At 36.7% G+C, this 20412-nt stretch overlaps 4 protein-coding genes across 4 annotated transcripts; 2 read left to right on the top strand and 2 right to left on the bottom strand.

Moving 5' to 3' along the window:
* Window positions 1-1280: 1280 nt before the first annotated feature.
* Window positions 1281-3280, bottom strand: LOC105802593 (UDP-glucuronate 4-epimerase 3). The gene has a single exon (XM_012634305.2). It carries the CDS (start codon window positions 2956-2958, stop codon window positions 1645-1647), a length of 1314 nt encoding a protein of 437 aa, XP_012489759.1. The 5' UTR covers window positions 2959-3280; the 3' UTR covers window positions 1281-1644.
* A 2606-nt stretch (window positions 3281-5886) lies between these two features.
* LOC105802590 (transketolase, chloroplastic) lies at window positions 5887-9491 on the bottom strand. The gene is made up of 7 exons (XM_012634302.2): window positions 8812-9491; window positions 8486-8576; window positions 8284-8389; window positions 7917-8199; window positions 7500-7648; window positions 7271-7424; window positions 5887-7150 (listed from the first exon to the last, which is right to left on the bottom strand). Exons 1-7 carry the CDS (start codon window positions 9304-9306, stop codon window positions 6191-6193), a joined length of 2238 nt encoding a protein of 745 aa, XP_012489756.1. The 5' UTR covers window positions 9307-9491; the 3' UTR covers window positions 5887-6190.
* A 2095-nt stretch (window positions 9492-11586) lies between these two features.
* Window positions 11587-14418, top strand: LOC105802589 (protein GRAVITROPIC IN THE LIGHT 1). The gene is made up of 3 exons (XM_012634301.2): window positions 11587-11737; window positions 12166-12222; window positions 12688-14418. Exon 3 carries the CDS (start codon window positions 12754-12756, stop codon window positions 14020-14022), a length of 1269 nt encoding a protein of 422 aa, XP_012489755.1. The 5' UTR covers window positions 11587-11737; window positions 12166-12222; window positions 12688-12753; the 3' UTR covers window positions 14023-14418.
* A 1062-nt stretch (window positions 14419-15480) lies between these two features.
* Window positions 15481-16532, top strand: LOC105802588 (pectinesterase inhibitor 9). The gene has a single exon (XM_012634300.2). The coding sequence runs from the start codon at window positions 15662-15664 to the stop codon at window positions 16307-16309; it is 648 nt and encodes a 215-aa protein (XP_012489754.1). The 5' UTR covers window positions 15481-15661; the 3' UTR covers window positions 16310-16532.
* The last annotated feature ends 3880 nt before the right edge of the window (window positions 16533-20412 follow it).

The raw sequence follows: 20412 nt of genomic DNA on the forward strand, positions 1-20412 counted from the left end.
CAACACCCATTCCAACAACAGCTTACACACAGACAACTGCACATGCCTCAACACCATTCTGACTTCTCATGTATTCAATGGACTTCTTCGTACATAAAAAATCTCTCCTTATCCACAAATACTGACCATGACACAGAAAACAGCAAAATTCAACACAAATCAAGCTAGTAAGATAAGTACAAAAGACGTATTATGGAGCCTCGTCATTTTGGTCAAGTTAACTCGATAGATGCCTCGGAAAGTTTTAGTTTAGCAGACAACATATTTGATCTAATCTAACACTTCATCAAATTCTTTAAACTAGCACTATAGGCTTGATGTTTATTAAAGAGTTGCCTCGGTAAGAATTTCGTCAACCTCCTTAATAAAGTACATTCTTCAATGAAAGAACCCATAATTATCTTTCACTGCCAGTGGAACACTAAAAACATTTATGATTCTGAAAGTAGACAAATGGCATCAAACCCACAAGATACAATAAGCGCTCTTAGATAATATGAGAAAAAAACTACTGATTTAGATGTGTCTGAACCAGTATTCCATATCTTGCTTTGATGAACAATCCATGTGACTTCATTTTAGCTACATAAATTATGCTCACATCGTGTAAAATGAGGTTTTCAACCGCTGCAAGACTTACAAAGACACCACTTTCTATGAAAATGCCAATGCTAAAATAAATTATCAAAAGATAGCTTTAAGCAGATGCTTCTATTGATAAGGATCTTTTAGTTCTTTATGGACCACGCCATGAATAAAATCGTCTTGGATCGCCTAGTGTTCCACTATTTGTAAACCTAAATGATTCTTGGATCATGGACCAAGTTGGATAACACTACTTTGTGTACAAAGCTCAAAAAATCCATAAATCAAGTAGTAACAGAAAAATCATATTCCTAAAGTTAAACAGCCGATTGTCAGCTCTTAAACATTAACTCAATCAAACATATCTTAGGAACCCTATCATATTTATTCATTTATATCAAGCTCTAAGAAAAAATATGAAAGGAGCAATACCTCTATGCTATTGAATGAAAATGTGCAATTAGCAATGATCTAGCATTAACTAAAAAAGAAGAAATAAGCAAAACTTGGACCATTGGCTTTTTAAGGTGTCAAAGTCAAGAAAAAATTACTTATCTTAAAGGCAAAAGAGAACAGCAAGGCATCAACATGAGCACATTAATTTTACAAAAGTACAATGAAGTTGGAGGGCATCTTCTTTTTTCTTTTGCTTTGAGGGGTGGGGATTGGTAAACATTAGAAGAAAAGTCACAAAGTAAATTTCCAAATGCAACCCAACGGTCATATTATCGAGTTCAATTTTATTATCAATGACATATGCTCTATCAGTTCATAAGTTCTAAAGGGAAAAACTACAACAGTTACATTTCAAGGGACAGAAAAATGAAAAAAAAAAAATCTGGTGTTCTTTTGATACAACGTGTGCCTGGCCAGCAAACAATGTCCAGTTATCACAAAACTTCTCCCAAGTAGGACATAATATCCTTCCTTATACGATGGCATCACTAAAGATGTATGAAACAACGATAATTTCCTAACGAACAGAGAAATGTTAAAAACAAGGATTCGAATGATAATGAACAAGAATTTGGAGGATCCTACCGCAATTCAAAGAATGAATTACCCAGCAGCCTTCTTCCCACCATTATAGTAACCAAGATACCACCTGACAAATTTCTTCAAACCAGTCTGCAAATCAGTTGAGGGCTTATATCCAAGCTCTCTCTGAGCCAAGCTAATATTGGCATGAGTAAACTGAACATCCCCGTTTCGTGGCAACTTCATAATATCCCTCTTTGCATTAACTTTCAACAGCCTCTCCAAGATACTCACAAGATCTGAAACTGGCACAGGCGAAGTATTCCCCAAATTATATACCCTCAGTTGAGCCGGACCCTTCTTCTTCCCTCCACTACCGGTACTCTTCTCGGCAGTATCCAGTGCTGCTAAACACCCTTTAACAATATCATCAATGTAGGTAAAATCCCTAGCCACCGTACCATGATTAGCTGCCTCAAATATTGGTATGGACTTCCCCTTCAAAATATCCCTAGTGAAAAAGAAATATGCCATATCCGGCCTTCCCCATGGACCATAAACCGTGAAAAACCTCAAACCAGTTAAAGAAAGTCCATATATATGATTATAAGTATGTGCAATTTCTTCACCAGCTTTCTTAGTAGCAGCATATAAACTAGCAGGCTGATCAGTCCTATCTTTCTCAGAAAACGGAACTTTGGTATTAAGACCGTAAACAGAACTAGAAGAAGCCCACACAATTGCAGGCTGTGGATTGGCTGACTTACAAACTTCAAGTAAACTAACAAGACCAGCAATGTTGCTATGAACATAAGAGCCAGGGTTTTCCATTGCATACCTGACCCCAGCTTGAGCAGCCAAATGCATAACGTGCGTAAATGCAACAACCTCGAAAAGCTTCCTCAAAAGAGCCGAATCATTGATATCTCCTTCCACAATGAAAACCCCACTTCGTTCCAGAAGTGCTTGCCGAGCTCTTTTCAGTGAAGGGTCATAATAGTCATTGAAATTATCAAGTCCAAGAACACCATCGCCGCGCCTTTTCAAAGCAGCCGACACGTGGGTTCCAACGAAGCCGGCAGCTCCAGTAACCAAAACGGAGATGCCATTGTGGGAACGGACACGAGCAGAGGAACGAACCCTTTTTTCCCAAGCGGGTCCACCCCAGTTGTACGTACGGAGAGAGCGTCGGGAAGGATCTTGCGGAAGGGGATTGGAAGAGGGAGATCGAAAGAAGAAGATCAAGATCAGGCCCAAGAAGATAAATGACCAAAATGTGAGCTTTGCAAGAGAGGAATGCCACCTCAGCCGATTGTGAACGAACGGCGATTTTTCCATCTTGAATTTCCCCGGCGTTGATGGAATGTCGTCAAGATGAGACATTTGTTTTGACATTTCTGAGGTTATTTGGAAAAAGACGTCGACTTTGGAATATCTTTTTATTATTATTAGGATTTGGAGAAATGGGTATCTATCGTTTGAGGATAACTCTGCTTCGGCGGCGGCGGCGGCGGCGGCGGAGACGGCTAAGGTAAAGGCGGAAAGGGGAGATCTTGTCTATTAGTTTGGGGGTGGATTTTGGGGTTGGGGGTGGTGGTGGACTTCTCTCGTGCAAGCTCTCTTTTTATTTTGTGATGAAATGGGGAATCTTTGGAAGGAAGGGTTTGTTTGTTTTGTTTGTTTGTTGTTGGTTTGGGTTTATTTAGTCTCTCTTCTAATGGCTCTAAAATTAAAGAAGAGAGAACAAAAGAGGGTTTTTTTAATAAAAACAAATGGTATTTAATTTAAAGAAATCAATGGACTTGGTTAAAATTAGGGAGTTTAAACATTTTCTTGTTGTATTTCTTTTGACAATTAAAAAACAAAACAAAAACAGAGACAATTAAAACTTAAAACTTTCTCAACAATTTAAGATGATTTCTCATTCATGATCAGCATGATTTTGCCAAAATATGCAATTAATAACTTAAAAATGGTTTTTTTTTTTTTGCAGCATCATTCTGATTCATTTGTTTCCTAATGTTAATCCATGTCAAAGTGTCTCCAAATATAAATACATTATGATGCCACTACAAATACTGTAGTTATTATTATTATTGCAATGTAAGCCAAAAGCAACCAACTTTCCTCTGGAATTTTCTATAGAAATCTTGGATTGTAATTTATGTAAGCTAAGCTAGCATCATGTGGATTGTAGATAGCAATTCACATGGTTAAAATCTGAAGAAAGAATTACACTAAGCTTGTTCAAACAAAGCTTTACTTCATTTACAAGCCCATCAAAATTAAAGAAGAGTGAGCTTCAAGATTTACACCAAACTCTGACCAAAAACCTCCTTACGCATTGCCCCTTCACCTATCATCTTCATCTTCATCCTTGTTCTTGAACAACATGTGACAATTTCTAGCATTGAATTTCCTCACAGCTTCCACCAACCCCATGTGAGGATCTGGTGGAAAGGAAGCTGTCTTTAAGTTGTCCTTACTTTAGAGCTGGCAAATAGGCAACAAGTTCCATGCCTGGCTAGTTAATGTAACCAGGAACTAGTAAAAAGTGCATGTTTTTCTATCATTTATGGAAAATACGCTTATCCCATGATCAACAATAGCTATCCCTGTCAAACAAGTTCCCTTCTGGTTACTGAATCTGCTGCCATTGTCGGTTTCTTCCTCTTATTGTTACGGCAATCTAAACTGCCGCTCCATAGATTATACTAACTTCTTTTCCAAGTTCTCACAATAATGTTTCAACTGAAATTGTATGTGTGCAAAATATAAAAGAAAATTCCCTGTTTTCATAGACATGGAAGGCAAATCTGTGTTGCAGGCCTCGAAGAAAAAAATGGTGAGAGCCCTTGAAATATTCAATGAATCAATCCTCAGTTGAGTTTCATTCTGTTTAATATTACAGTCTTCATGGCAAGGATTAAACACCATGTCATCCATCACTCTAAGCAGAAAAAGGAGTTACAATTTAGGAAGCTATCATGGCAAACTCAACTTGCCCATGATAGGAGACTATCAAAGATTAAAAGCTGACATCAAATGCAAGGCTGAATTTGCTTTATTATCTTGTTTTAATGACAGTGGGATGAACCTCTCTCATTTATTCTTTGTCGACAACTTCAAATCAAGTCAGGGAAGGCTGCAAGAGAGAATGCCAAGGCCATTCGGCGGTCATCACAATTGCTGTCTAGTTTAATTTCTCGGATGGAGGAATGATTACACAATAATCTGGCCCTTCTTCAACTCTTGCTCCGAGCATCATCTAAAGGATTTGTATAAGAATAAAGGTAGCTAGAATCTACCTTCTGAGTTGTGTCTGTGCATACAGCAATCATTCTTTCAGTCTCCTTTTGCTGCTGAAAAGAACCAGGGAAATAGTCTTTAGTTGGGAAGAAGAAGAAGAAGAAAAGGAGGAGGAGGAGAAGAAATATGCATATTTCAACATCCAAATATATGTTCATCCCCAGAAATCACTTATTGCTCAGAACTACTGATAATAAAAAAAGTAAGCATCATTTTTAAATCAAATGCATTTTGGGCTTGATGTTTCCCATTAAACTGCAGCAAAGGTTTCAAGCTTGTAAGTGTTGTTTCATTCCTTAGGGTGCAAAGGACTTGCCAGAAGCAGTGCAAAGAATGAAAGAATATATTAGCCTTCCTAACAACTAAAGATCTCTGAAAGATGATTAACGAAAACAATTGAATCCAAGTATATGTAAAAAATTTCAATATTAGAATTCTTTCACAGTCCTCTCCTTGGATCTGTTTTATAGCAAGAGAGCATAACAGGCAAAAGAAATCCAATAGTTGTGTTGTAGGTAGACCTTCACCTTCCACGGTTCACCATCAAAATAATAAGGCGGCTGAAGAAAAATAATATGGAATCAGGATATATGCTGAATATGCTGAAGTAGCTTTTTCATGTCCAAATCATGCATAAAACCAACAACCATGTTCTTAAAATAGGTCCCATGCCAATACCAGACTTGACAGTCAATTTCATGGTAACAAACTGAGATACGGCAGGAAAATAAGAGACTGAAAATTTCCTACTTTTGCAAGCCATTGTTCGTCAAATAACTTTTAGTCATAAAAGACAAAGAAGATAGACAGGATCTCCAACGACCACAAACATCCCCAAGCCTTTTTGAATGGCTTGAAACCATTTCCGAATCATTAAGTTTCGCTTCTAATGACTGGAACCTACCAACAAATTCCAACCACCCACCACCTTTCGTTTTCTGGGTAGGGTCGTGTTATATTTACTTGATACTTCAATAAAATACGTCAAACAAGTAAAGGGTAGAAAATAAGCAATTTAGTGTGGGGGAATCAAACTGTTTATTCTGAAAAGCAAAATTATACAAACTCATTTTATATCTCAGGCCAAAGCAGAAATCCGGATAAGTCCCAGGAGAAGTTACAAATCCATAAACATAAAGAAACTCTAACCTCCCTTTTGCTCACTGCTGCTATTGATGAATCATAAGCAACAAAAGAAATTTTGAATCTGTTTCTTATTAAAGAAAACAAAACAGAAGAGACTGTCACAATTGGAATAGCTCTTCAGCGACATCTTCAATCGAAAACCTTAAGTTTCCGCAGAGACATTGAACCAAGCTTAGCAAAGTTCTTTGGCTGCAGCAATAACAGCCTCTGGAGTTAAACCAAATTCCTTGTATATTCTCCCTGCTGGTGCACTTGCCCCAAACCGATCAATTCCGATTGCCTTCCCTTTGGATCCAACTATCTTCCCCCACCCAAATGTTGATCCAGCTTCAATACTCACTCTAGCTGTTACAGCAGATGGGAAAACACTTTCCTTGTAGGCATCTGATTGCTCATCAAAGAGCTCCCATGAAACAAGGGAGACAACCCTTACAGCCTTCCCTTCCTTCCTTAGTTCATCAGCAGCTTTAACAGCGATCTCTAACTCAGAACCAGTTCCAATCAGAATTACATCAGGATTGTTGCCTGAAGAATTGTCTGAAATGATGTAGCCACCTTTTTCAACCCCCTCAATGGAAGTTCCAGCTAATTGGGGTAGCTTTTGTCTGGAAAGGGCAAGAATTGAGGGTGTCTTCCTCTTGAGGACAGCAACCTTGTATGCTCCAGCCGTTTCATTTCCATCAGCTGGACGGAGCATCAAAACATTAGGCATTGCACGGAAGCTTGCCAAGTGCTCAATTGGCTGGTGAGTTGGTCCATCTTCCCCAAGACCAATGGAATCATGGGTCATAACGTAGATAACTCTAGCCTGACTCAAGGCAGAAATCCTAATGGCGGCCCTCATGTAGTCAGTGAAGACAAAGAAAGTAGCACAGTATGGAATCAGGCCAGGGCTGTGAAGGGCAATGCCATTGCAGATAGCTCCCATTCCGTGTTCCCTAACACCAAACCGAACATTGCGTTCCTCAGGGGTGTCCTTCTGGAAATCCCCAAACATTTTGAGCAAGGTCATGTTGGAAGAAGCAAGATCTGCACTTCCACCAAGAAGACCTGGGAGTACTTTTACAAGGGCATTGAGATTTTGTTGAGAGAGATTTCTGGTAGCATCAGCTGGGCTCTCTGGAGTGTATGTCTGGAAGTAGCAAAAAGAAAGGGTCACTAGACATTCTACATTCCAATAAAATCAGACTGCATTAATCATATTAAGAAAATTGTGAAAATTATGGATGTTTGACATCAGAAGTCTACTCACTGGAAGTGCCTTCTCCCAGCCAGCAGGTAGTTCACCAGTGATTATTGACTTGAGCTCTGCAGCTTCCTCTTTGTAATTCTTCTCATATGCAGAGAACTTTGCATTCCATTCGGCTTCGAGAGCAGCACCTTGAGGGACATGGCGACTCCAGTGCCTGCAAAAATGGCAGAAAAGTATGAACACCAAACCAAAATATAATCAGATGAAATATTTACTGATCTCCCCTTACCCTTTCACATCTTCAGGTACATGGAAAGGCTCATATGGCCATCCAAGGTTTTTCCTAGTAGCATCCACTTCCTTGGCACCCAATGCACTACCATGTACACTGTATGAGTTTGCCTTGTTTGGAGATCCATAACCAATGGTGGTTGTCACCTGAAAAGAACAAGAAGAAAAAGCAACTTCAAAAAACTCAATAACAAAGTCAAGTGTAAATACATAGAGAGAAGCAAGAATTTTCAATTTTCAATAAGGGCATTCTTCATGCTTCTAATATGATGCAGCACACTTTTATCAAAAGTTATAGCGGAGAAATGAGTTTAACTAAGAATCGTGAACCTTTAAATTTCAAGAATACAATATTCACATCAATCTAGAATACAAGCGTATTACTTCCAAACAAAGCATTTCGAAAATATCAGACCTTGATCAGAGTGGGCTTGTCTTTGACAGCCTTTGCTTCCTTAATAGCAGCACGAATTTCATCGTAGCCAGTGTTTCCATTCTTGACCCAGATAACATGCCACCCAAGCCCCTCAAAACGCTTATCAACACTCTCTGTAAAGGCAATTTCAGTGTCCCCATCAATGGAAATGTGGTTGTCATCATAGAAAGCTATAAGCTTTCCAAGTCCCCAGTGTCCAGCAAGTGAACAAGCTTCATTTGCAATACCCTCCATCTGGCAACCATCTCCCAAAATAACATATCTACAACAACAAGGGCCAAACTATCACTAAGATTGAGCATGCAGGCAATAAAAAACAAAGGACAGAATTGGCGAGTAATCATACGTGTAGTGGTCGATGATCTCATTGTCTGGCTTATTGAATCTAGCAGCCAAGTGTTTCTCAGCAAGAGCCAATCCAACGGCATTTGCAATGCCTTGACCAAGAGGACCTGCGGGTAAAGGAAAAAGCCAGATATAAGCGCACACATTTCACTTTTATTGATAAAATCAAATACAAATCACTTTGCCAGAGGAGTCAAACAAACCAGTTGTGACTTCAACTCCAGGTGTTTCAAAGTTCTCGGGGTGTCCTGGGGTTCTGCTTTCCCACTGCCTGAAATTCTTCAAATCATCTTCCTAAAGGATAATCCGATAATCATAAAGTTTAGTCCTTTAGTGCAAGAATCAACTGTCTTTTACCATAAATCATCCTAAAAAGAAGTACTACCTAACAATAAAAATAATTTATCAAATAAATAAAGAGGAACTCAGATCCAGTTTTTAACAAACAGATAATAAAAAAAACGCATGTATCCAAAGTCAAATAGCTCTCAATAATATGAATTCTTTGAAGACTTCTAAAGAAACTTACTCGGACACTGTCGTAACCAGCGAGGTGAAGCAGAGCATACTGTAGCATGCAACCGTGACCAGCGGACAATACGAAACGGTCACGGTTGAACCAATAAGGGTTCTTCGGGTTATATCTCATAACTTCATCGTATAAAATGTGACCCATTGGAGCACAGCCCATGGGCAACCCAGGATGCCCTGAATTGGCCTTCTCGACAGCATCAATGGCCAAGAATCTGATCGTATTGACCGATTTCTCGACCAATGAAGTCTCGGCGGCGGTACCAATCGTCTCGACAGCGGCAGAACGGACTTGGTGATTCCGGGTAGAGCGCGTGGGAAGCCGGCGACAGGAAGTGGAAGCGCGTGGGGAAGCAGATTTAAGGCCGGAGAAAGTGGGAATAGAGAGGGCGGAGAGAGAGACGCGGTGGTCAGAGGGTTGGGCAGAGCCATGGGAAGAGATGGCTCGAGCAAGGAGGGCTTGAGATAGGGTGAGAGAGGAAGAAGAGGCCATTGTTTTTCGATCGAATAGAGAGGTTGGTGAAAGGGAAAGGAAATGACCCTCGGCCGCTTTGTTTATAGGTAATGTGAAGAGAAAGAGAGACTTTTTAACTCATAATATATATTCAAATGCAAAAGGCAATGGGGGCAAGTAGTCGTAACTCGTAACCAGTAGCCACCAACTCTCATTGATCTTCTCGTCTACAGAAAGGGACAAAATGAGAACAGATGAGCTGACCGTTAGATTCGAAGAGTGCCGGATCTCAACCGTTGACTGTGGGTAGCAATGTCATATTTGCTCTCTCCGCCTTTCATTTCATTTTCATTTTTTTAAGGTTGTCAGTGTGCTAATATTGTTACTGCTCAGCTCTCTCTAAACGGCTAAACCCTTCTTCTCTTATTTTCTTGTTTAAGTTTAGCCTTTATTACATCAGAAATTTATTTCCCCTGCTAATGATGACGTCAATAATCGGCTGGCTGTGGCCGAGGACTCAAAGTGAAAACTGAAAACTGATTTGAGTGATTTCTGGCTTTTCCGTTGAGCCTCGGGAGTAGCGGAAATGTAGGGAAAATTTTACATTTACCCCTTCAAGTTTTCATTTTTTGCATTTATCTCTTTAGTAGAAGGGAAAGAAGAAATGAATCAAGCTGGTAGAATTTGGAAGGTAGTTGGTGGGAAGTAAAATTCAAGTTAGTTCGGTGGAGTTGGTCAAGAACATCTAACTTGCTTGGAATTCAATATTCTTGTAAAAGTCATATTTCAAAATAAGAAAAAAAGTCCGAAAAATAGAATCTTCATGTTTCACATTTAACTTCTGCTAATAACATTTTGCGGTGCTAACAGACAATTGAACGTTTTAGGTTTGATTCTCATTTCTTTGACTTAAATCAAACATATGTAAGTGCTTTCCAGAATTATTCCCCTTTTGGCTTGTGTACCTCTTCTTCAGTTCCATCTATATCCTACATCAATTTCATCCCTTTAGAGGTTCAATCTTCCAAGCCCTAGCTGTATTGGTGGTTGAAAAGAATGCGAGGATTTCTCAGTCTACGCTTTTTCGTCCTTCATTAAAACAATTTGACTTTATTATTATTTTGGATAAGTAATTGGTTTTATTATGCCCAAAAAGCAGATGGTTGCTACAGTTTTACATCATCACACGACCTGAACAAAAATGCATAAAATAAGCTAGACGACAAATCCAATTTTTCAAGCGACCGACCTGCAATAACTGGCCATGAATGTCTTGAACCTACTCCTCATGGTTACACCATGCACGTTAAACACTGTTACTATGGCACAATAAACACGGGACGATGCAAAATTTTAATATTATTTTCTATGTCCGAAAAATAAGTATAAAATTCTGTCTTTGCTCAATCCATATTAAAAATATTGAACTCAAATTCGATTTGGTCCACTCGTATTAAATTTTTTATATAATTTAAAAAAATATATAATACATCAAATACATTAAAATAAATGTTTACTAACAAATTAAAAATACATTAAAAAAATTTATGCTTAAAGAACACTATAACAACAAAACAACAGCAATATAATAACAATATGGTAGCAAAATAACAACAAAACAGCAGCAAAACAACAACGAAACAACATGAAAGCAACTAATTCGGACCGGGCTTGAACAAAAAGAAACTTACCTGAAACTTGATCTATTTAAGAAATGGGCCTATTGTCCAAGCCCATTTTCTAAACTTATATTTCTGCTCAATCTCTATTAGTTTTTTAGACGGGTGTTCGAGTTCTAGCAGGTAGATCAACCCCAATTAGGCAAAGCATACATCTAACAATAGCAAGGAAACTGAAAAGTTTAAACAAGAGGCATAGGCATAGGCATAGCCATATCCATATCTAGCTTTAAGATGGGCCCCCAATGCATTAACCAGCGAAACCAGACCCATAGTGAGAAGGCCGAAATTTCTCTTAGGCAGTCCCCATATTTAGGGCCTCTCTCGTTTTGAGCTAGTCCCTTAATACTTAACACATTCATATTCCCTAACTCGAAATAATTAGTAGGATGGATGATCATTAGGCGTGACATGAACCATGATTATAGTATTTTCACACTCAAAATACGGCTAATTTAATCTCCTTATTTTGACCTACTTGATTCTCTTCCTTGTAAAAAGAAACTAAAAATTATGAACTAACAAGCTTCTTATAAATTTTTTGTAATTTATAATTTGAAGATAAAAGGAAACTAGAAAGGCCAATTTTGAATTCCAAGTTAACCCATCAGTCATCATAGCCATAGGGTGTGCTTTGTTCTATAGTGGTGGACCGTGGGCCTACGCCCCCCAAAAAAAGAAAAACTTCAGCAAAAGGTTACCTATTCGACGCTTTGCTTCTCTGTCGCTGACTTGTTTAATAATTTTGTCCGAAAATATTCCCCATCTCGTCCGGCTCCATCTCCGATCAGGTAAATTTCTTCTTCCACTCGAAAAAGCTAATCACTACCAAACCAAAAAATTACCTGCTTAACCATGGTCAGTGTAGGTCTTATATTACTGTACAATCATAGATTTGGAGTTTTAGTTGCTTGCTTTTTCCCTTTAAACTAAGGGTATTTTCTCTTTAACCTAAATATTGTTGTCATTACTGGAATCTTGTTTAGCTGAAGGGTTTTCTTATTAAGAATGTGTTATTTACCTCGTTTTCTCACCCAAATGATGAATTCTGAGTGGTTCCAGAATTTTATCATTTTCCTCTTAAAACTTTGCTTTTAGGGTTGTAGTGTACCTTATGTGATGAACTTCCAAAATGATTAATGATTAATTATTTGTTGCATATGTTTTAATCTATCATGCTCTTGGAAACAATTTAATTATTCATTACTATTGCTTTCAGGTTGAAGGTGATTATGTTTACTGGATATATCTTGGAGAGGGGCTGTGATCTTTTCAGGTATGCACAGGTCCTTACTCTTTTGTTATATATCTAGTTTGTGTCCCCGTAGAGTATTCAATTACCAAGATGTGTGCCTGATGACTTGGATCACTATGAAATTTCAACTGTATTTTTGTGTTCCTATTGTGTATGAAATATATGTTAAATGTAGGGATCACCCTTTGTTGTTTATAATTTCCAAGTTACCATACAGCACAGAAATATCAGTCAAGTGATGCTGTGTGTTAAACCAGAAGTTAGATTTTAACTGAGAACTTGGTGAGTTCAATAAATATAGAGATTGCTCGGTGTTTGTATATTATGTTCTGTTTGAGTACTCGTTCAAATCTTAACCATGTCTAGAATAGCAGATCATGCTGAGAGCCATCTGTCTTTTGTATTTTGATGCTTTGCATCATATATGATATTCGTGAAAACTTGCTTAAGGTTTACTTACATTAGTAATGTTGTCCAAATTTGCAGGTGTTCTGGTAGCAGTAGCCTTTCTGAAAGATTCCATTTCAATTATCCCCTTGGTTGGTAACAACTATGCTACCGACTGGGGCAAAAGATACTCATCTCCGTGATAGCAACAATCAAAAAGTCCACCCTCAACCCATGGAAGAGAGCATGAACCAGAACCCAGAAGCTGTGGAAGCTCTAATATCCAAATTATTTACGAACATCTCCTCCCTGAAGTCAGCTTATATTCAGCTACAAACTGCTCATACTCCCTATGACCCTGAAAAAATTCAAGCTGCTGATAAACTTGTAATATCTGAGCTGAAGAATATATCTGAACTGAAGCACTTCTATAGAGAAAAGAACCCCAAGCCAGTGTGTGTTTCTCCTCAAGATTCTCGTTTAGCTGCTGAGATCCAAGAACAACAGAGCCTGTTGAAAACCTATGAGGTCATGGTTAAGAAATTTCAGTCTGAAATTCAGAACAAGGATTCTGAGATTCGACAGTTGCAGCAGAAAATTGAAGATGCAAACCAGAAGAGAGTGAAACTGGAAAAGAATATAAAGCTTAGGGGCTTGTCTATGAAGGAATCTGAAGGCTCAGGAGAAGAAAATGGATTCTTTCCTGCGGATTTGACCCCTGAGCTCTTCACATCAGCTGTTGAATCTGCTTACAAAGCTATTCATGATTTTTCTAAACCATTAATCAACATGATGAAAGCTGCTGGTTGGGACCTTGATGCTGCCGCTGACTCAATTGAGCCCAATGTTGTTTATGCGAAGAGAGCTCACAAGAAATATGCATTTGAGTCCCACATTTGCCAGAGGATGTTCAGCGGGTTTCAACAGGAGAACTTCTCCATTAAATTGGATAATGTTACAGTCAATAAAGAGAGCTTCTTCCAGCAATATCTGGCTCTGAGGGAGATGGATCCATTGGACATGTTGGGCCAGAATCCTGATTCCTTATTCGGGAAATTTTCCCAGAGCAAGTACCTGATGGTTGTTCATCCAAAGATGGAAGCTTCATTCTTTGGAAATTTAGACCAGCGTAATTATGTAACAGGAGGTGGGCATCCTAGGACTCCATTTTACCAAGCCTTTCTAAAATTGGCTAAATCTATTTGGCTTTTGCATCGGCTGGCTTACTCATTCAACCCTAACGTGAAAGTCTTTCAAGTTAAAAGGGGAAGTGAATACTCAGAGGTTTATATGGAAAGTGTAGTGAAGAATTTGATAATGGATGAAACCGATGAGAAGCCTAAGGTTGGGCTAATGGTCATGCCTGGCTTTTGGATCGGTGGCAATGTCATCCAGAGCCAAGTTTATCTTTCCGGAATGAAGGTTAACGAGTAAATTACCAGCACTATGCAAATCTATCTAGAGTTCAATGAGTAATACACGTATGGACTATTATAGTGTGCTGTTTGTCTTTGTGATTTGTTGTTATTGCTGTAGTCATGCAACTGTAATAATAATATTACGACATAGGAGCTCACTGTTTGTTGTCAAAGTTCCTTTGTCTTTGTGTGCTTCAACTGTTCTTCTGGGTTTGATTGCCTGCAAGAATGCAGCAGACAGTCCATGATTTGAGCATCATCTGTCTCTATGCTGCATTGGGACCTTAGATTACTGAAGAGCAGATGTAAGAAAGAGGTTATGGTGATGAAAACGTTGTTGTTCATCTCAAAAACGGTGTTTGATCATCAATGTTTACGTTTTCATGTTAAATGGTATTACTTGTTCTTTTCATCTGACTGCATAGATATGTACAAGCTGCTATTCTAGATAACAGATGTTGATCTATTCTATTGCATGTATTTAACATGTATACTACTGTTATTCAAAACTGACCCAGGACTCGGCTTTAGCTTACATGGTTAGTTTTGTTCTTATTTTTTTTATTTAATTTCAAACCCAGTTATTTATGTTGGAGCTTGAATTTGAATTAAAATTCTTTTATTATTACTTTAAAATATTAAAGAGTTTTGAATATGCTTATGAATTGCTTGAGATCAATCACAGTCCAATTAAAGTTTTTTTTTTCTTCTAAACCTCATATGATTAATTTGATTGTGCTAGTATTTCTATGTAAAGAGATTCGAGCCTTCAAGATTCAGCTTGGAAAAGCTATACCTTTTGATTGATTTTGTGGGTTTGATTTTGAGCAGAAACCACTCAATCACATGATCCATGAGTGCCATAAAATCAAGTAACTTAAACTAACCATAATTTTAGATGCATGTTCTTAGCTGGGTCCCTTGAACGAAGGATCATGTTGGCCACAGAAGCTTTAACTAGTTGCGGTCGGCCATAGGCATCGCCGATAAACCAGTCATTTTTGTCAGAAGTCTAGTGCAAATCATACTTTTAGTTTAGTATTTGATGTTAAAGGAAATTTTAGGTTTAGAAAAAATGTGTTTAAACAGTGTGATGAAAAAAATCATTTTGGTGTTTTGGGCATGTAGATAAAATGTGGGGTAAGAAATTAAAATCTCAAAAAGTACATGTTTAAAATAATTAAAACCTAAAAAAGTCAAAAAAAAATTAATATTTTCTTAGGTTCCTTTAATTGGACAATGTGTTTACTTATAGTTAGTATAAAAACAATGGTGATAAGACTAGATATTTTTTATCTATAACATTGTTTTTTTACTAAAAAAAACCTAACTCATAATTATATAACCCAAAATTTCAACCAAAAAAACCAACATTTTGCACGGTGGATTTGTCTCATAATATACTGCAAAAGGAAGCTTCAAATAATGCGCTCCTAACGGCGATTTAACATAATCTGGGAGACATTTTCTTATTTATTCTACTTGCTTCGCTAAATTGACACTAAGTTTATTTGCTCTTAACTTCACGTAAATTGCAAGCTTAGCAATGGCTTCGCATGCCACAAATCTTCTTTATATACTTTCCATATGCATTCATTCTTTGTCTCAAGTCTTAGTTCAAACCCTTCAAATATCAGCTTCCCCGTTTTTGACCAATGGCCGAACTCCGTCTCTCCATGATGTTCTTCTTTCTCTTCATCTTCTTTTACATTAACCTCAGCACGGTTGAATCATCCATGGCTCGAGCCAGACATTTTAAACATCCGGATACCAAGGCCCTCATTGAGGTCTCGTGTCAAACCACTCTATATCCGGCCCTATGCATTAAATGTCTGGCCCGCTACGCCAACTCCAACGTTCGGAACGAGCAGCAACTGGCTCAGGTTGCCTTGACAGTGAGCCTATACAAGGCTCGTTCCACAAGGTCGTACATGTTGAAGGTGGCAAAAGAGCTGGAGTCAATAAAAGCGAAGGAGTGTCCAGCCCTGAGAGATTGCTTGCAACAAATAGATGATAGCATAAACCAGCTTAGCCACTCAATCAGAGAACTCCGCCGGTTTGATCTGAAAGCGGGGATGACCGATGACCTATTTTGGCACATAGATAATGTTGATACTTGGATTAGCGCTGCCCTAACCGATGCTAGCAATTGCGTGGATGAGTTGCCGGGGCATAGGATGAGTAAAATGAAGGCCACCATTAAAGGTAAAGTAATGAACGTTGCACAGCTAACAAGCAATGCACTGGCCTTATTTCACCGATATGCTGCTAGGTATCGATCTGCTACCAACAAGAAGCCATAAGGCAAAATGTGATGTGAATACATGATTGTTCTATTGGATTAGAGTGTGAATAACATGAATTTAAAGGCATTACCCAATATGAGACATAAAAATTTATACTCAAAATAAACCATCATATTAACATCCAAATAGGCGTGTCGGGTTTCGTTATAAAGAAGACGTTTTGTTTTAGGGCCTTGAATTTTCTTCTCTTCTAGGCTTGATAAACATGGACAATTTTCAACTCTGGAATGGGTTTTTTGTATTTTCTTGTTGGGCCTATTTGTTTTCTTTTTCCTTTTGATTTCAACGGTGATTATTTCACTGATTATGATTTATAAATGGTTGGTAATCAATACTGATATTAATAGTATCAGTTTTCGAGTTTATTAATATTTCTATTTTCACATATATTTTTTATACAATATACCTTAATAAACTATACTATATATATGCATTTATATCTCAATTACAATACATTTATATGCAAATATAATTTTTAAAATTATTAATTAGGTTCAATAATTTAATTTAATAATTGTATTTTAAGTTTAAATGTGAGTTTGTCTTTACCTGTATAGAGTGATGATTAAATCTCTTGTTAGACATCCTTTAGACATTGGTTCAAATCCTGTCACCCCATTTCCTACCTCCAATATTATATAAAAAGAAGTTTAAATGAAAATTTAAAATGTTTAAAATAAAATCAATATTGACCAAAACACTCCAGAACAACCGAAATGCATCAAATTTTGACTGAACAATAACTTGGATTTTTTGATACTAATCAAGGATAAGAACGTTGCATACCAACTGATATAACCGATAACGATACAATATCGACTACTATAGTTATAACTCAAGTTTTTTCCCCCAAAACTCAAGCCCATTTAAACGTTTTATAAGAAGAATAAACCTACTTAATAATTTATTTAGTTTTTCACCATTGAAATTATGATTTATTCTCACATCTCCATGTGTTTAATACATATAAAATATAGATAGTTATAACGTGTATGTATTAACTTTTCACATATATACATATTTGATGGAATTGTGATGTCTAAATAAGATATTAGTTATATAGAAAGAGTCTGGGTATAGGAATGGAAAATTTTGTTTCTCAATTAAACTTGTCAACCAATTTGCACACCTAAAATTAAATTTGTTGAAGAAAAGAAAGTATGGAAGAAGAGAATTATGGTTCACACAGTGGCAAGAGTATCTGCTACAAGTCAAGTTAGTGGTGGAAGGTTGGGCTAGATGTCGATTTCTTGGAAAGTTCTCATTGTTTTGGTGAAGGGCTTTTGTAGTTATAGGTAAGGCTCTTAAACATGTGTTTATGGAGCTTTTATTGGTTTGCCCCTTAAGGGCAAGATAGGCCTTCTCATTAGGTCGATGATGTTTCTTTGTTAGGTCAGCTATGTAACTTGATGTGATGGAGTACAAAGCATGTGAGTGATAGATGATAGCCATCTCGTCAAGAGAAGCTTACTAGTCAATGTTGTAATAGCCCGATTTTAGGCTTAGTCGGAACAGTGGTTTCGGGACCACAAATCCGACGAAAAAAAAAATGTAATGGCTTGAATTTTCAGAGGTGTCGGAACGGTGATTCGAGATCACTAAATTCGACAAATGGGTAGAAAATATTATTAATTTAGTAAGTATAAGTTAAATATGAAGTTAGGAAAATTTTTGAAATAGTGAATAGTGCACTAGAAATAAATATTAAAATAATTAGAATCGAAATGAGGTATCAAGACCTCGGGATTTTAAACTGAGCCATAAATATTTTTATAAATATTTATGGAGTGTTAAAAGTTAGTATTAAAGTTTCGTTAAGAAATTTTAAAGTTCGATAATTAATTGAACAAAAGGACTAAATTGTAACAAATGCAAAATTTTGGGAAATGATTAAATAGCTTAAATGATAAAAGGAAGAGGGTTTAAAGACAAATAGACCCAAGGTCTATTTGGGCTGGACGGCAGAGGCATGAAATCAGCAAGAAAGTAAGGAGAATTAAGGGCAAAATTGGAAAATTGCAAATTTTGCTTAATAAAGTTAGGACCCAAGTGGAATTATCTAGATTTCTCTTCATTTTTCTGAATTCTCATCAGCTAAAACACCATGGAAGGGCTTCTTCAAGCTGGTTCTTCATATTTTTATTACAAGTAAGTTCAATTCTTGACTATTTCTTGAAATTTTTGTATTTTTATGACTTTTACAACTAGGCCCACTTGTTAAATTCATTAGTTTTTGATTTTATGAAAGAAGTTGATATGAATATGTGCTGGAAGTATATGATGATTTAGCATGAAATTAGAGCTTTAAATTGTTCATATGCTGATTTTATTGAAAGAATTGAATAGAAAGTGAATGTTTGGGACCTAATAGTAAAAGAGTTTGAAGATAGAGTTATATGTGGAAATTCTGAATTTCAATAGTTGTGTAACAACTTATAATGTCTAGTAAAGTACTAATTGAGAAAATTAGATTAATTGAGGGTTAATTGAGAAAGGACCGAATTGTATAAACTGTGAAATTTGGGGCAAAATGGAAATCAACATTTTGCACTAAAGCAGTTTTGGACAGCAGCAGTAGTGTAACTTTGAAAATCACCAAAAATTGTAGAGATTGAATTAGAGGATGAATAAAATATGAAACTAAAGCTTATTGAGTCTAGTTTCTTATAAAAGAAATGATGTGAGCAATGGAATTGTAAATCATGAGATATAATAGATTTTGTGAGACAAGGTCAGAATGAATTCGGGTTCCCTGTTCGACTTTGGAAAATCATTAAAATTGTAAAAAAAAATGATTATGAGTTATAGTTTATATGGTTAGAATCCTTAATGAGTCTATTTTAGAAGAAACAAGCTAAAACATCATCCGAATTCTGTACAATGAGATAATTAATTTTAGTGAAGAGTGGTCGGAACTGTCAGACAGCGAAACAGGGGAAACTTTAAAGAATAAACTGTACTATTTGGCTGAACCAAAAATTATGAAAATTTTATGGTATGAAGATATGTGAGTCTAATTTCAGGGAAAATTAACGGATCTTAATTTGGAGCTCTGTAGCTCGGATAAAAATAATTTAGTGACTCTGACTCGGATAAACAGCTTTGAATATACATGTTAGTGAATATTGAAATTATGGTTAATGTTGTTTAAGTGTGTTATACACATTAAGGATGTGGAATGGAGAGGAGGAGGAGGAAAATTGGGAAATATATGAATGATTCGTGTATAAATGGTCATATGTTTGATTATAACTCATAAACGATGAAATATGAATGATGCTTATTTTTGTGCATTATTGGTCATGGTTTAAGCTCATGTGTGAAAATAAAGTTTCATAGTATGTGTGCATGGTATATTCAGTATATGATTTGGCATGAAATAATACCATGAATGGTTTATGAATTAACACATGTTGGTAAGCCCGATATATGAATAAATGATCAAATTGAGCGAACGCGGATTTGAGTACTTCTGATCAAGTGACAAAGTGATAAGTGGTAGCTTTAGCTACACTTATCTGATCAAGTGACAAGTGAAAAGTGATAAGTGATAGCTTCGGCTACACTTATCTGATCAAGAGACAAAGTGATAAGTGGCTACAAGTGATAAGTGATCATACGTAAGACCATAGTTATACTATGGCAAAGTGAAAGTGAAGTACTCAATTTTCTGTGACCGTTCCCTAATTTGATTAAGGATGGTAAGTGACAAATGGGCCCGAAAGAATTAAAGTAAATGGATAAGTGGTAGTGTATTTATATCAGGACGATGTTGTTATTCAAACTAAAGTGATATTTTCATTGCTAAATTGAGAATTTCATAAATGTGTTATTGAATGGTATAATCAATAAACATTGAGTTAAATGGTAAATACGTATTAGTTTTGAATTTGATGTCATTGAATTGTACGTGAATTAAATGGAAATTGCTAGTGATATGATTTAAATTATGAGCATGAGAAATTGCGAATTGAATGAAATGGAAATGAAGCATTAAATTGCATGAGTATGTATCGGGTCTCGCAGGCCCTAATTATTATGATTATAATATTTTGAGGATATATTGTGAAAAGTTATAGAAACATGTTTATTATTTTGAA

Source organism: Gossypium raimondii, chromosome 11 (genome assembly GCF_025698545.1).
Source record: "Gossypium raimondii isolate GPD5lz chromosome 11, ASM2569854v1, whole genome shotgun sequence".
Lineage (NCBI taxonomy): Eukaryota > Viridiplantae > Streptophyta > Magnoliopsida > Malvales > Malvaceae > Gossypium > Gossypium raimondii.

Bases quoted from the DNA above. Each gene is read 5' to 3' on its own strand.
- LOC105802593 (XM_012634305.2), bottom strand. From the start codon at position 2,958: ATGTCAAAACAAATGTCTCATCTTGACGACATTCCATCAACGCCGGGG.
- LOC105802590 (XM_012634302.2), bottom strand. From the start codon at position 9,306: ATGGCCTCTTCTTCCTCTCTCACCCTATCTCAAGCCCTCCTTGCTCGA. The intron at 7,649-7,916 runs GTCTGATATTTT...TGTTCTTTTCAG, and splicing joins ACAAGCCCACTCTGATCAAG to GTGACAACCACCATTGGTTA. The intron at 7,425-7,499 runs GTAAGGGGAGAT...CCATTTTTGCAG, and splicing joins GTACCTGAAGATGTGAAAGG to GCACTGGAGTCGCCATGTCC.
- LOC105802589 (XM_012634301.2), top strand. From the start codon at position 12,754: ATGCTACCGACTGGGGCAAAAGATACTCATCTCCGTGATAGCAACAAT.
- LOC105802588 (XM_012634300.2), top strand. From the start codon at position 15,662: ATGGCCGAACTCCGTCTCTCCATGATGTTCTTCTTTCTCTTCATCTTC.